This window comes from Bos grunniens, chromosome 5, assembly GCF_055505025.1.
Source record: "Bos grunniens cultivar Pamir isolate PY7600 chromosome 5, Bosgru_T2T1.0, whole genome shotgun sequence".
NCBI classification, from domain to species: Eukaryota; Metazoa; Chordata; class Mammalia; order Artiodactyla; family Bovidae; genus Bos; species Bos grunniens.
The window spans coordinates 10,168,161-10,183,739 of NC_141169.1; the positions used below are offsets into that span (position 1 = coordinate 10,168,161).

Here is a 15,579-nt window from a genome sequence, read left to right on the forward strand (position 1 = left end):
CTAATTAATCAACATTTCATTCTCTATGCTATGAAACCACATAATGCTAGCCTAACACAGGGCTAATTTTCTCTATTATTGGAAAATTTTAATGCAAACACTAGAGCTACTTGAGATAAAAGCATTCCTTAAATATCTGTGGTGGAAGCCTAAAAAACAGTGATGAAATTTAAAAGATTATAATCATATCAATAACCAAGATGTTAATAAAACAAATCATTTAAGTTTTATTATTCAACTATGAAATGTTTTTCACATAAACAAAAATTCTTACAATTTGCAAGAATAAAAAAAAGTAAAGACAATGCCAAGGTAAAGGTTATAGTCATTCAAAAAAATAATATTTGTTGGTCAATCAAGAAGGACAAGCTGAATTAATACAATGACACTGTACAATGGAGTACAAAATACTAAATCTAAAGAGAACGATGAGAAATATCTCTATATCCCACTACATAGTAGTCTCCAGGAAAGACTGTTAAGTGAAAAGAGAAAAGTGGAGAAATAGTATATGATAATTTTTCATTTATCTACAAAGGAGGAATAATGCTCACATTAAAATACAAACTGGGATAAAACATAAAATTTTAAAATGTTACCTATAGGAAATTGGGTGGTAATTGCCATTAGACCTCGTATTTTATGTAAATGGTCAAACAAAATTAAACAAAAAAACAAACTCTAAAAGAGAAGTAAACAATTAATGTAATGGTATATATAGCTAGTGTCATAGCCACACAGAAAAGTACTATTCCAAGTAACTTCAACACACACAGTAATTCAATGGTATACTCCAACTAGGATACCATAAGGATGAATGAAAAGAAATGTCACCCTCCTCACTCCTGTCAAAAAACAAAATCAAAAACAAATCCCAAACTTCAAGCTGCTTTCAGTACTTATGATTATTGGGGGTACTGTTATAAGCAGTCTAATGTATGTGTAATATATAATGAAACAAATTAGTAACTATGTATTATTTTAATTCTATAGTTCCTGGCAATGAAGAAGGGAGAAAGAAAATACAGAGGAAAAACAGAAGAGGTTAAAGAAAGATACCCTGTGGGTGCTGAATTTGAAAGAATGACCAATCCAGTATAAAAGGGACAGGTTTCTTTAGAGAAATGCCAATTCCAGAAATATAAAAGATGTGTCTGGAACATTTTTATAATACTAAATAGCAATGAAGCTTTTAAAGATCACTTTACTGGATCATACCCCAAGATCTTAGAAGCCAACATGAAGAGACTCTTGTTGATCAAAGATGGTACAATTTGCTCATCAGTAAGGATAATAACTGCAATACATTGAAATACATCAGGTATGCTTAAATGCATGCACTCAAGTTACTTAAATCACACACATACATAAACACGCAAAATCACTTAGTCCTTTCTGAAGGTAAGTAAACCAACTCACTATTTAAAAACCAGTATTATAAAGGGAAAGAATAAAGAATATATTCTGATTTCATATAAAACTTGTACTAGGGGTAACCAAATAGTAGACATGAAGAAGTTTCCTTTACAAAAATGTTTCGGCTATAAAAAAGAACTATGTTTTCATCTAATTATTCATCTATTCTTTCTTTTATTCATTATTATTTTTTGGTTATTAAAAGCCAAGTCACAGGATTTGATTTTCAATGCTTTCTACATAATAACTTAAATATATAATTCAGTTATAGTTAATGGTTAGTTATAATTAACTGATCATCTTAGACTGGAACACTAAATTGAATACATTTTCTTGGACTCCATAATCATTCAAGTATGTAAAAAAGTCATTATATTTAACTTTGCTTTTACTCTATAGTCTAATGGCATCAAACTGTAACTTTTAGGGAAGAACACTTTGATGCAACAGTGAGAATTTTATACTGCCTATATTAGACTGCTAGCATTACCATAACAAAATACCACAGACAAACTGGATCAAACAATAGAAATTCATTTTCTCATAGTTCTGGAGGCTAGAAGGTCAAGACCAAGGTGTTCACAGGATTGGTTTCTTCTGAGGAGTCTCTCCTTAGCTTACAGATTGCCACCTTCTACAGTGTCCTTATGCTGTCTTTTCTGTGTGCAAGCCCTTGATGTCATTTTTTGTGTCCAAATTTCCTCTCAAAGAGATACAGTAAGATTGGATTAGGGCCCACCCTAAAGGCCTCAGGTTAAGAGATGATAAGGGCCTCATCATCTCTTAAAAGGCTCTCGATATATAGTCACATTCCTGTGTTCTGTGGCTAGGCCTTCAACATATGAATCTTGTGGGGACATGATTCAGAGCATTAACACTGCCAATTCAGTTCAGTTCAGTGACTCCGTCGTGTCTGACCCTTTGCGACCCTGCGGACTGCAGCACGCCAGGCCTCCCTGTCCATCACCAACTCCTGGAGCTTGCTCAAACTCATGTCCATTAAGTCGGTAATGCCATCCAATCACCTCATCCTCTGTCATCTCCTTCTCCTCCCGCCTTCAATCTTTCCCAGCATCATGGTCTTATTTCCAATGAGTCAGTTCTTGGGATCAGGTGGCCAAAGTATTGGAGTTTCAGCTTCAGCATCAGTCCTTCCAATGAATATTCAGGACTGATTTCCTTTAGGATGGACTGGTTGGATCTCCTTGCTGTCCAAGGGACTCTCAAGAAGTCTTTTCCAACACCACAGTTCAAAGGCATCAATGCCAGCCTTCTTTATAGTCAAATTCTCACACCCATACATGACTACTGGAAAAACTATAGCTTTGATTAGACAGACCTTTGTTGGAAAAGTAATGTCTCTGCTTTTTAATATGCTGTCAAGGTTGGTTACAGCTTTTCTTCCAAGGAGTAAGCACCTTTTAATTTGATGGCTGCAGTCACCATCTGCAGTGATTTTGGAGCCCCCCAAAATTAAGTCTGTCACTGTTTCCATTGTTTCCCTATCTATTTGCCATGAAGTGATGGGACCAGATGCCATGATCTTAGTTTTCTGAATGTTGAGTTTTAAGCCAACATTTTCACTCTCCACTTTCACTTTCATCAAGAGGCTCCTTAGTTCTTTTCGCTTTCTGCCGTAAGGGTGGTGTCATCTACGTATCTGAGGTTATTGATATTTCTCCTGGCAATCTTGATCTCACCTTGTGCTTCCTCCAGCCCGGCATTTCTCATGATGTACTCTGCATATAAGTTAAATAAGCAGGGTGGCAATATACAGCCTTGACATACTCCTTTCCAGATTTGGAACCAGTCTGTTGTTCCATGTCTGGTTCTAACTGTTGCTTCTTGACCGGCATACAGATTTCTCAAGAGGCAGGTCAGGTGGTCTGTTATTGCCATCTCTTTCAGAATTTCCCACGGTTTATTGTGATCCACACAGTCAAAGGCTTTGGCATAGTCTATAAAGCAGAAATACATGTTTTTTTCTGGAACTCTCTTGCTTTTTTGATGTTCTAACGAATGTTGGCAATTTGATCTCTGGTTCCTCTGTCTTTTCTAAAACCAGCTTGAACATCTGGTAGTTCACGGTTCACGTACTGTTGAAGCCTGGCTTAGAGAATTTTGAGCATTACTAGCGTATGAGATGAGTGCAATTGTGCAGCAGTGTGAGCATTCTTTGGCATTGCCTTTCTTTGGGATTGGAATGAAAACTGACCTTTTCCAGTCCTGTGGCCACTGCTGAGTTTTCCAAATTTGCTGGCATATTGAGTGTAGCTCTTTCACAGCATCATCTTTCAGGATTTGAAATAGCTCAACTGGAATTCCATTACCTCCACTAGCTTTGTTCGTAGTGATGCTTCCGAAGGCCCACTTGACTTCACATTCCAGGAATAGATAAGAAAGCCTTCCTCAGTGATCAGTGCAAAGAAACAGAGGCAAACAACAGAATGGGAAAGACTAAGAGATTTCTTCAAGAAAATTAGAGATATCAAGGGAATATTTCATGCAGAGATGGGCTCAATAAAGGACAGAAATGGTATGGACCTAACAGAAGCAGAAGATATTAAGAAGAGGTGGCAAGAATACACAGCCAATTCAGTAGCCCCCAAGAAAAAATGATTCTAATGCATACATTTCAAAACATGACCCATGAGTATATAGTAAAACCAGGCATAAGCTGGTCATTAACACTATACTCCCCAAATTCACTTCATTTATTCTTCCTCTAATCCACTCTGGAGAAGAGGCATTATTAAACAACCTGTTTTTCATTTCCCCTAAGATTTCCACCTCATTCAAAGCGGGGAGAAGTTGAAAGTAATTACTTTGGTGAAAAGGTGAGATAAGTTACAAGTCAGAATATAAAGAGCCATCATTCATCTAAATCACTAGGTTCCTGCCAGGCTAGAGACCAGATGCAAAATTCTTAACTGTCTAGAAACTAAACTGTGGCCTCACATTCTCTGTCCTACTGTCTCTAATGCATTATCATACACAACTAGTGCCCTTCCTCTTTAGGTCAGTTTAAGTTTGATACGATTTATTATTGTTCAGTCACTCAGTCGTGTCTGAGGATTACCTGGATCTAAAATCATCCCAACTGACACAATGGGATACTAGCCAAGTCTACAAGAGGAAATTATTCAGAAAAATTATTATTGTCTTTTCAAACTCAGAATTAAGAAACAAAATACAAGGATTAAACATATGAAGAAAGAAATTGAGTTTTCATTTTCCCAGAAAAGATAAATAAGATAATGGTCAAAAGTTAATACATATGGAATATTCCAGGAACTATGTGCCAGGAACTCTGCTTGGTGGGTTACATCAGTTAACCCTCACAACAAACCTAGAAAATATTAATCCCTTTCTACAGAGGAGAAAACTGTAAACACTAAGCAACTTGCTCAAGGTCATACCCTTAGAGACTGGTTGAGGAAGCCTTCATAATTCACATTAGTTGACTCCAGAGCCTACATACCAAATATTTAAGGACAGCTGAAGATAAATACACATTAGCTATTTTTCTTCATGAAGATAAAATCCAAGCCTTTTCTTGAGCATGAAAAGAATAGAAAGGAATAAAAAACTTAAAAATCATGATTAAAATTATGAATAACCACTACTGTTTTACAATGGCAGGGAGACCCCTTCATTTTACACATAAAGAAATCAAAGCCCAGAAAGAGGAAACAAATTGTCAAAAGATGTTGTGCAGTCAGTATTAGAGTCAGTAATAAAACTCAAATAGCTTAATAAAACACAAAAAAACCTCAAAAACTCCTAAAGCACTTTTCATTTCACCAAACATTACCTTTCCCTTCAACCGCTATAATATATCTCCAATACACATGGCTGAGGAGATGGAGGGTGGGAGAATGGGCTGGGGTATACACGTACATGAAATGAACGCAGAAAGAAAAATATGAAGAATTACTAAGAGAGACTCCCAGAATCAGTCAATCAGTTCAGTTCAGTCGCTCAGTCATGTCCGACTCTTTGAGACCCCCTGGACTGCAACAGGCCAGGCTTCCCTGTCCATCACCAACTCCTGGAGTTTACCCAAATTCATGTCCATTGAGTCACTGATGCCATCCAACCATCTCCTCCTCTGTCGTCCCCTTCTCCTGTCACCTTCAATCTTTTCCAACATCAGGGTCTTTTCAAATGAGTCAGTTCTTCTCATCAGGTGGCCAAAGTATTGGAGTTTCAGCTTTAGCATCATTCCTTCCGAAGAACACCCAGGACTGACCTCCTTTAGGATGGACTGGTTGGAGCTCCTTGCAGTCCAAGGGACTCTCAAGAGTATTCTCCAACACCACAGTTCAAAAGCATCAATTCTTTGGCGCTCAGCTTTCTTTATAGTCCAACTCTCACATCCATACATGACTACTGGAAAAAGCAGAGACATTACTTTGCCAACAAAGGTCCATCTAGTCAAGGCAATGGTTTTTCCAGTAGTCATGTATGGATGAGAAAGTTGGACTCTCAGAGTAATACTATCATATTCAATACTTATTAGTTGATAAGCTTTGATGTGAGCAGATAGAGTCCCTTGGACTGCAAGGAGATCAAACTAGTCTATCCTAAAGGAAATCAACTTTTAGGATATTCACTGGAAGGACTCATGCTGAAGCTGAAACTCTAATACTTTAGCCACCTGATGAGAAGAACTGACTCACTGGAAAAGACCCTGATGCTCGGAAAGACTGAAGGCAGGAAAAGGGGACATCAGAGGATGAGATGGTTGGATGGCATCACCAACTTGAAGGACATGAGTTTAAGCAAGCTCCAGGAGTTGGTGATAGACAGGGAAGCCTGGCACGCTGCAGTCCATGGGGCTGCAAAGAGTCAGACATGACTGAGAGACTGAACTGAACTGATGAATACAATGACTATTTTTGATATTTTTAGAAAACAATAAAAACTAAGCCTAAATACACTGAATAACTGGAGAACTATGTATCATACTCTTTTTAGCAAAGCAACATAATTCAGAACTATTGTTAATTTCCCCTAACAATTAACAATAGGGATAGACTAGATTGTTAAATATTAAGGCTAGTGAAAAATAATTGTGGTTTTGGACTGTGAATTTTAAATTATTATACCTAGACTCAAACACATCTTTATTAATCAAAATAGGAACAACTACAATCAACATATTTTTGCCAGTGAGAAACAAATTTATTTCTATAGCATAAAAATGCATGATTTGCAATTTGACAAACTCTTGGAAAGCATTTTCTGCTTCTTGCTGGTTGTGGAAGCGTTTTCCCTGCAAAAAGTTGTCAAGATGCTTGAAAAGTGGTAGTTGGTTGGCAAGAGGTCAGGTGAATATGGCAGATGAGGCAAACTTCATAGCCCAATTCCTTCAACTTTTGAAGCACTGGTGTGAAAAGTGTGGTTGGGTGTTGTCCTGGAGAAGAATTGTGCCCATTTTATTGACCAGTGCTGGCTGTAGGCAGTGTAGTTTTCAGTACATATCATCAATTTGCTGAGCATATTTCTCAGATGTAATGGTTTCGCCAGGATACAGAAAGATTAGTGGATCAGATGGGCAGCAGACCACTCAACAGTGACTGTGACCTTTTTCGGGTGCAAGTTTGACTTTGGGAAGGGCTCTGGAGCTTCTTCTCAGTACAACCACTAAGCTGGTTGTTATATAAAATCCACTTTTCATCAAACATCACAATCTGAGAAATAGTTCATTGTTGTTGAGTAGAGTAAGAGAAGATAACACTTCAATATAACGATTTTTTAAAACATTATTTATTTTTAATTGAAGGATAATTATAACATTGTATTGCTTTCTGCCATACATCAACATGAATCAGCCATAGGTATACATGTTTCCTCCCTCTTGAACTTCATTCTCACCTCCCACCCCATCCCACCCTGCAGGTTGTCACAGAGTCCTGGTTTGAGTTTCCTGAGTCATACAGCAAATCCCCACTGGCTATCTATTTTACATATGTTAGTGTTTCCATACTACTGTCTCCATTCATCTCACCCTCTTTTTTCCCCTCCTCTCCTACCCCATGTCCATAAGTCTGTTCTCTATGTCTTCATCTCCATTGCTGCCCTGCAAATACGTTCATTAGTACCATCTTTCTAGATTCCAGATATATGCGTTAATAAACAATATTTGCTTTTCTCTTTCTGACTTACCTCACTCTGTGTAATAGGCTCTAGCTTCATCCACCTCATTAGCACAGACTCAGATGTGTTCCTTTTTATGGCTGCATAATATTCCATTGTATACATTATATATGTGTACCCACAGACTCTTGAGGGTCCCTTGTAGAGCAAGGAGATCAAACCAGCCAATCCTAAAGGAAATAAACCCTGAATATTCACTGGAAGGACTGATATGGAAGCTGAAGCCCCAATACTTTGATGACCTGATGCAAAGAGCCAATTCACTGGAAAAGACCCTGATGCCAGGAAAGACTGAAGGCAGAAGGAGAAGAGGGTGACAGAGGATGAGATGGTTAGATGGCATCACCAATTCAATGGACATGACCTTGAGCAAACTCCAGGAGATAGTGAGGGTCAGGGAAGCCTGGCGTGCTGCAGTCCATGGGGTTGCAGAGATTAAGACATGATTTAGCAACTGAACAACAACAACAACACTGGGATTATTGTGCCATATGCTAGTTTTATTCCTGGTTTTTTTAAAGAATCTCCATACTCATCTCCATAGTGGCTGTATCAATTTACATTCCCACCAACAGTGCAAGAGTATTCCCTTTTCTCCATACCCTCTCCAGCATTTACTGTTTGTAGATTTTTTTGATGATGGCCATTTTGACTGGTATGAGGTGGTATCTCATTATAGTTTTGATTTGCATTTCTCTAATAATGAGCGATGTTGAGCAACTTTTCATGTGTTTATTAGCCATCTGCATGTCTTCTTTGGAGAAATGTCTGTTTAAATCTTTTGCCCACTTTTTGATTTGACTGTTTGTTTTTCTGGTACTGAATTGTATGAGCTGCTTGTATATTCTGGAAAGTAATCCTTTGTCAGTTGTTTCATTTGCTATTATTTTCTCCCATTCAGAGGGCTGTCTTTTTACTTTGTAGTTGCCTTTGCTGTGCAAAAGCTTTTAAGTTTAATTAGGTCCCACTTGTTTATTTTTGTTTTTATTTCCATTACTCTAGGAAGTGGGTCATAGAAGATCTTGCTGTGATTTATGTCATAGACTAAGTTTTCCTCTAAGAGTTTTACAGTTTCTGGTCTTACATTTAGGTCTTTATTCCATCTTGAGTTTATCTTTGTGTATTGCATTCTTCTACACGTAGCTGTCCAGTTTTCCCAGCACCACTGACTGAAGAGTTTATCTTTGTCCCATTGTATATTCTTGCCTCTTTTGCCAAGGTAAGGTACCCATAGCGGTGTGGGTTTATCTCTGGGCTTTCTATCTTGTTCCATTGGTCTATATTTCTGTTTTTGTGCCAGTACCATAGTGTCTTGATGACTGTAGCTTTGTAGTACAGTCTAGAATCAGAAAGGTTGATTCCTCCAGCTCCATTCTCCTTTCTCAAGATTCCTTTGGCTGTTTGGGGTCTTCTGTGTTTCCATATGAATTGTGAGATTTTTTGTTCTAGTTCTGTGAAAAATGCCATTGGTAATTTGATAGGGATAACAATAAATTTGCAGATAGAATTTGATAGTATAGCCATGTTCACAATATTGATTCTTCCAACACAGAAGCATGGAATATCTCTCTGTTTATGTCATCTTTGATTTCTTTCATTAGTGTCTTAAAGTTTTCTGTACACAGCTCTTCTGTCTCCTTAGGTAGGTTTATTTCTAAGTATTTTATTCTTTTTTGCTGCAATGGTAGGGGATTATGACAGTTTTTTTCATTTGCGTTCGGCTCATGAGGCACCTGCTTACTGAGCTTTTTCGCCTTTCCACTTTGCTTTAAGCTGAAGCTCTAATACTCTGGTCACCTGATGTGAAGAACTGACTCATTGGAGAAGACCCTGATGCTGGGAAAGATTGAAGGCAGGAGGAGAAGGGGATGACAGGGGATAAGATGGTTGGATGGCATCATTGACTCGATGGACATGAGTTTGAGCAAGCTCCGGGAGCTGGTGATGGACAGAGAAGCCTGGCGTGCTGCAGTCCACAGGGTCGCAAAGAGTTGGACACAACTGAGTGACTAAACTGAAATGAATTTGCTTCAAATGCCAAATTACTGTAGAATGGTTGATGCTGAATTCTTCAGCAACTTTTTGTGTAGTTGTAAGAGGATCAGCTTCGGTGATTGCTCTCGAATTGGTTGTTGTCAGCTTCCAATGACCAGCCGCCGCACTCTTTATCTTCAAGGCTATTATCTCCTTTGCAAAACTTCTTGAACCACCACTGAATTGTACATTGGTTAGCAGTTCCTGGGACAAATGCGTTGCTGATGCTGTGAGTTGTCTCCACTGTTTTACAATGCATTTGGAACTTACAAAGTTCCAAAGAGAAATTGCTCAAATTTGCTTTTTGTCTAACATAATTTCCCTAATCTAAAATAAATATAAAATAAATAGCCAGTAGTAAGTCACTAGCAAAAAAACATATAGCAAGAAATGTGCATTAAAATGATGTATAACAACCACATTTATTTAAGAATGTATTCCATATTAAGGGCTTCCCTGGTGGCTCAGAGATGAAAGCATCTGCCTTCAATGCAGGAGACCCAGGTTCGATCCCTGGGTTGGAAAGATCCCCTGGAGAAGGAAATGGCAACCCACTCCAGTACTCTTGCCTGGAGAATCCCATGGACGGAGGAGCCTGGTAAGCTACAGTCCATGGGGTCGCAAAGAGTCAGACACGACTGAGCGACTTCACTTCATTTCATTTCACTTCCAATATTAAAGAGCAAAATTCAACAATGCAAACCTGCAATTACTTTTGCACCAACCTAATATTAACCTTGAGTCATCTGACAATACTCTACAGGTACTCAAGAGAATTACTCATATCAGTTAAAAGTATCAAAGTCAAAGACAGGAGGGAGAAAAGAAGATGACCTCACACCAACAGACAATATTTGGATTCCCACAATCCACTTATTCTCTTTCCTGGGAAGAATAATTTTTATCAAGTATGGCAATATAACAGTTTTCTCATTTATCTATAATAACAATTTCTATAAAATCTCAAGTCTCTAAAATAGTGTTTGGATGCAAATAAACACAGCACTAGCTTACTCTGCAATATCAAGATATCCACAGGAAGCAGCTGCATGCAGAGGTATCCAGCCTTCATTATCAGGTTGATTAATATTTGCTCCATTTTCTACCAGAAACTTCACCATATCAACATTGTCATCAATGCAAGCCTAAAAACAGAACAGAAAGCAGGATCAGAAAAACTTTGAATCAATACTCCCAATAACACATCAACAGAATAAAATTCCTATCCTGGAGCTTTCATAACAAATACTTTCTAAAAGGCAGTCTGCTGCTATCTTGATTGTATTGCTATCCAGCAGGTAAACGGTACTAACTAATTTTTAATAGTACTTGTTTAGATACACAGAACAATACTGTATGAGACTAGACGTCTTATGCCAACCCCATGCCAGAAACAAGTACATGCCAACATGAAAACAATCAAAACATTATAATTAAGTACCAATAATACACTCTATAGCAGTGGTCCCCGAAATGTGATCTGTTTAGGGAAGAGGGATCCTTTCAGAGAGTTGACAAGATCAAAACTATTTTCATAATAATACTAAGATGGCATTTCCCCTTTACACTATGTTGATGGTGCAAAAGTGTTAGTTACAAACATTCTTGTGTCTAAGCACAAACCAAGGCAGTGGGAGAAAAAAGAAAGCACAGCACTCTACTGTCATTGTATTCATAGCTATACACTCACAGGTTCATTTTCTCCCACAAGCCATGTTTACTTATGAATGTCCTTGACAATGCAGTAAAAACTATAAATCATATTAAATTTTGACTCAAATCTACATCTTTTAAATATTTTGTGAAACAAGATAGGAAGCATGCATCAAGATTTCTTCCAAGTATAATGACTGCCCTGAAGAAAAATACTTGTATAATTTGCAAGCTGATCTAGCCACTTTTTCCACAGAATATCATTTTCTAAAATAATTTTATTGGGGTATATTTACAATGTTGTGTTCATTTCAGGTATACAGAAAAGTGAATCTGTTATACATACAGTCACTCTTTTTCAGATTTTTCCCCCATACAGGCTACAATGGAATATTATTTTTACTTAAATGACAAATTATAGTTAGTCTAGCTTGGGCTGTGGCAGAAACTTTCTTGAAAATGAGCAAAGTAGGTCTGTCAAAACAACTAAGTATTTATTACTAATGATAAATTCAAGTTTTCAGGAGTAAACTAATTAGTTACTTTAAAAATGTCATTTATTTAACAGAGGTAAGGTAAGGCACTGCTTTTACTCATTTAAAATGAATTAATAAACACATAAATTCCTCCATTTTAACATTCCCTGGTGGCTCAGTGGTAAAGAATCTGCCTGTCAATGCAGGAGACGTGGGTTCAATCCCTGGGTTGGGAAGAGCCCCTAGAGAAAGAAAGGCAACCCACTCCAGTATTCTTGCCTGGAGAATTCCATGGACAGAGGGGCCTGATGGGCAACAGTCCATGGGGTCGCAAAAGAGTCAGACACGACTTAGCGACTAAACAACAACAAATTGTAAATAGTAATATATACAAACCACAGAAACAAGTTTCTTTGAAGTCCTTCATAATGCTGTATCCCCAGCTCTTTATATTGTTCTCTGCATGTGGTAAGGGCTCCATAAAGGAATAAATGAACAAGAAAGCTAAGATTCAAAAAGATTAACTAAGTAGGTTGAATAAGCCACAGAGATGGGAAATGATAGAGCTGAAATTCTATCACAGATGTTCAGATTCCCAAAAATAAGCTCCTTCCACACTTAACACCATGTTGACAGATGTTCCTATTTCATCAACTATTTCTCATCTATTTGCAGTTTCTGAAACAGGATATCATACATTCTAGGCACTAAATAGGGCTTTCCTGGTAGCTTAGCTAGTAAAGAATCCACCTGCAATCCAGGAGACCTAGGTTCAATTCCTGGGTTGGGAAGATCCCCAGGAGAAGGGCATGGTAATCCACTCCAGTATTCTTGTCTTGGAGAATCCCCATGGACAGAGGAGCCTGGTGGGCTACAGTCCATGGCGTTACATAGAGTCAGACACAACTGAGCGACTAAGCACAGGCACTTAATAAGTGTTTGCTGTATAAGTAAAACAATTTTCCTTCACCTATCACAGAATCAAAGAAAAATACTTTTAGTAGCTTCTTCCTTGGGGGAAAAATACAAAGCTGGTGTCAAGAAAAGCACTAAGGACAAAGTACTTCACACCTGAAGCAGGAAAATTCTGACAGGTGTTGGATGTAGGCTCCAGTTCTGGCTCTGCCACAAATACTGTAGCTGGGAACAAGTAATTTAATCTTTTAGGGCTTTGTCTTTCAGGTGGAGGAAAGAATTTGATGGGTTATATATCTCTAAAATTCCCTGACATGTTTACATTCTTATATATTCATGATTCTTCCGTTTGGAACAAGATGGCACGATTCCAAAGTGCCCAAATAGTACATACAGCAAATGGTAAATGAGTATATAAGCAACATTCATATAAAGTTTGAGAATACACTACTTGGGAAAAAAATTGTGTTTTTCACGGAGCAGTGGTTAAAGGATAGAAGAAATGTGAGGACCGCAGCTGTCTGATAACAAGAGAAGAAACATCCAAATTTTACTGCATTAGGAAGTAGTTTATAAAATGTTATTTGAGATAGCTAATGACTCACAGTGACTTAAATAATATAGACCTATTTATAAGTTTATTCATTAATTTTCCTTGGGAAAAGATACTAAATTCTACTCTCTTTCAACCTCTCAATTCCTACTGGCACCAAAACAGTCTTCTGATGTTTACCACTGCTATAAAAATATAGAACCCTACCTGACAAGTGTGTTTAATACAAATATGATTGTTTTTTTAAAAATGGAGAAAACTTCAAATAAGACATTACAGTAAAGAGATATGGGAAATGCTCACAACATATAAGTTTCTTTAAAAAGACGTAAAACAGTTTGCCTGATTATAATTTTACTTAAAAAGTACACAAAGGATTAGAAGAATATATAATAAAATTAATAGTCCTTATCACTGGTTGTGAGACTATGAATAATTTTTATCTTTTAAATTTTTCTTTATTTTCAAAATGCGTATAATAGGCAATGCTTACATAAAAAGAAAATCTAAGCCTTGGTTCTTAAAAATATTAAATCTATTGTGTTGTAATATGGAGAAATATCAAACTGCTGGTAAAAGTGTAAAATTTATATAACCTCTTTAGAAAACCATTTGACAGTATCTACTCAAGTTATAGTACTGTTAAATAAATGGGGTGGGATGTATGTGTATACAGGGAGATTCTACTCATGTAACAGAATCCTATACATCAATGAAAAAAGAACAAACTAATGCTACCTTCAACAACATATGTAATCCTCTCAGACATATAAGTGAGTGAAAAAAGGCAGACACAAAGGATACAAACTGAATTTCCAGGCAAAACTAATCTCCAGTTATAAAGCTCAGAATCATGGTTAACTCTGTGGGGAAATAATGGAAGGAGCATAAGGGAGCTTTTGGGAAGACTGAAAATGTTCCCCAGCCTTCTGATTTTTATATAGGCATGTACAAATGTAAAAATTCACTGAATTATATGCTGTATACATTATATGTAAATTATACTTCAATTTTAAAAGTTAATAAAAAATAAAAAAGAACTAGCATGTATTAAAAACCTACTGTGCATTATCTTCAGTATAAAACATTTCATTTATCTTAATTGTACATGCTATCAAGTTGATGTCTGACAGAAAACAACAAAATTCTGTAAAGCAATTATCCTTCAATTAAAAAATTTAAAAAATAAATAATATAAAAAAATAAATTGTACACATTAAAACATGTCTTCCTTTATCTATCTCCTGCCTCCTGAGGTTCTAAGTATCAAATGCAATCTGTTTTTTAACTGATAACCCTTTAAATATTATGAGTTCTCCCTGCCGCCCAAATTCTCACATATTCTTTTTAAGTATCTGGCTACTCTTCAAATTATACATGCTAAAAAGTACATATGCCAATGCCAAAAGAATAGAAAAGATCACATTAGTATAGAATGCTAGTTCATGAGCAACGATTACAAAAGGGCATAATAGCAGTGGGTAAGGAAGTACTAAAATATCCTTGGGAACATAAAGAGATCTTGTGATTAAGATGGTCCATATAGATCTCATAAGAATATACATTTGAGTAAGATTTTGAAGATTGCATAAGAGTTGTTCAACTAGAACATCACTGAGTAAATGCACTATGATTTTAAAAAATGCATGGAATAACAGAACAGCAAGTCATGCAAACGGTATACAGTATCTGTAAATTATAAAACAGAATAAGGCTAGGTGCTAAAAGGTCTAGGTGGTAAAAGATTGCAGGTAAAAGATCGTAACACTAAGGCAATGACAGGATCTGATGTTAGAGGTAGCTTTTGATCTGCTTTCTGTTCTACTCATCAAGAAAACCTGAAATATTTATATCAGTAATAGGGGCTCAATTCAGGCAGGAGGGGCAAGTAGACGAAAACACTGTCGAGTTTCAGGAAGATGATGTCTGAAAAAGCTATTCAGAGTTTACAAGCAGAGGGTTAACATGATCAGATTAGTATTTCAGGAAGATTACTGGGAACAGTATGAAGAGGGAAGAGCCTGACCTAAGCAACAGTTATTCAGAATGAATATATATTAAAAGAGAAATTTAGGACAAAATGTACAACGCTTAATTAAAGATTAGATACGAAGGGTGAGGAACAGGAGGAGGTCATTCATGAAAATAAACACCACAGGTTTGAAAAACAAGTTGAAGAAAGAAAGATGATCTTAGCTTTGGATATGCTGAATTTCTAATCATGCATTTCCAGGGGCCAACTGGATATGGAAATCTAGAGCTTAGAAACAAATGTGGGATGAAAATATAATTTGGGAATTACCTGCATTAAGGTAATAATTAAAATAATGGAACTTGAAATCACTCAGGGAGAGAATGTAGAGCTGTGAT

The 15,579-nt window shown here is 36.9% G+C and overlaps 1 protein-coding gene across 11 annotated transcripts in view; it reads right to left on the minus strand.

Moving 5' to 3' along the window:
- PPP1R12A (protein phosphatase 1 regulatory subunit 12A) overlaps positions 1-15,579 on the minus strand; it is a 166,529-nt gene that overhangs the window by 92,952 nt on the left and 57,998 nt on the right. For all 11 annotated transcript variants that reach the window (XR_015163451.1, XM_086398836.1, XM_086398837.1 and 8 more), the window contains exon 2: positions 10,627-10,757. Coding sequence is in view for 10 of the 11 variants with exons in the window: in XM_086398836.1 (XP_086254962.1) it covers positions 10,627-10,757 (131 nt within the window). In the remaining variant the exon portion in view is untranslated. The remainder of the gene's footprint in view (positions 1-10,626; positions 10,758-15,579) is intronic.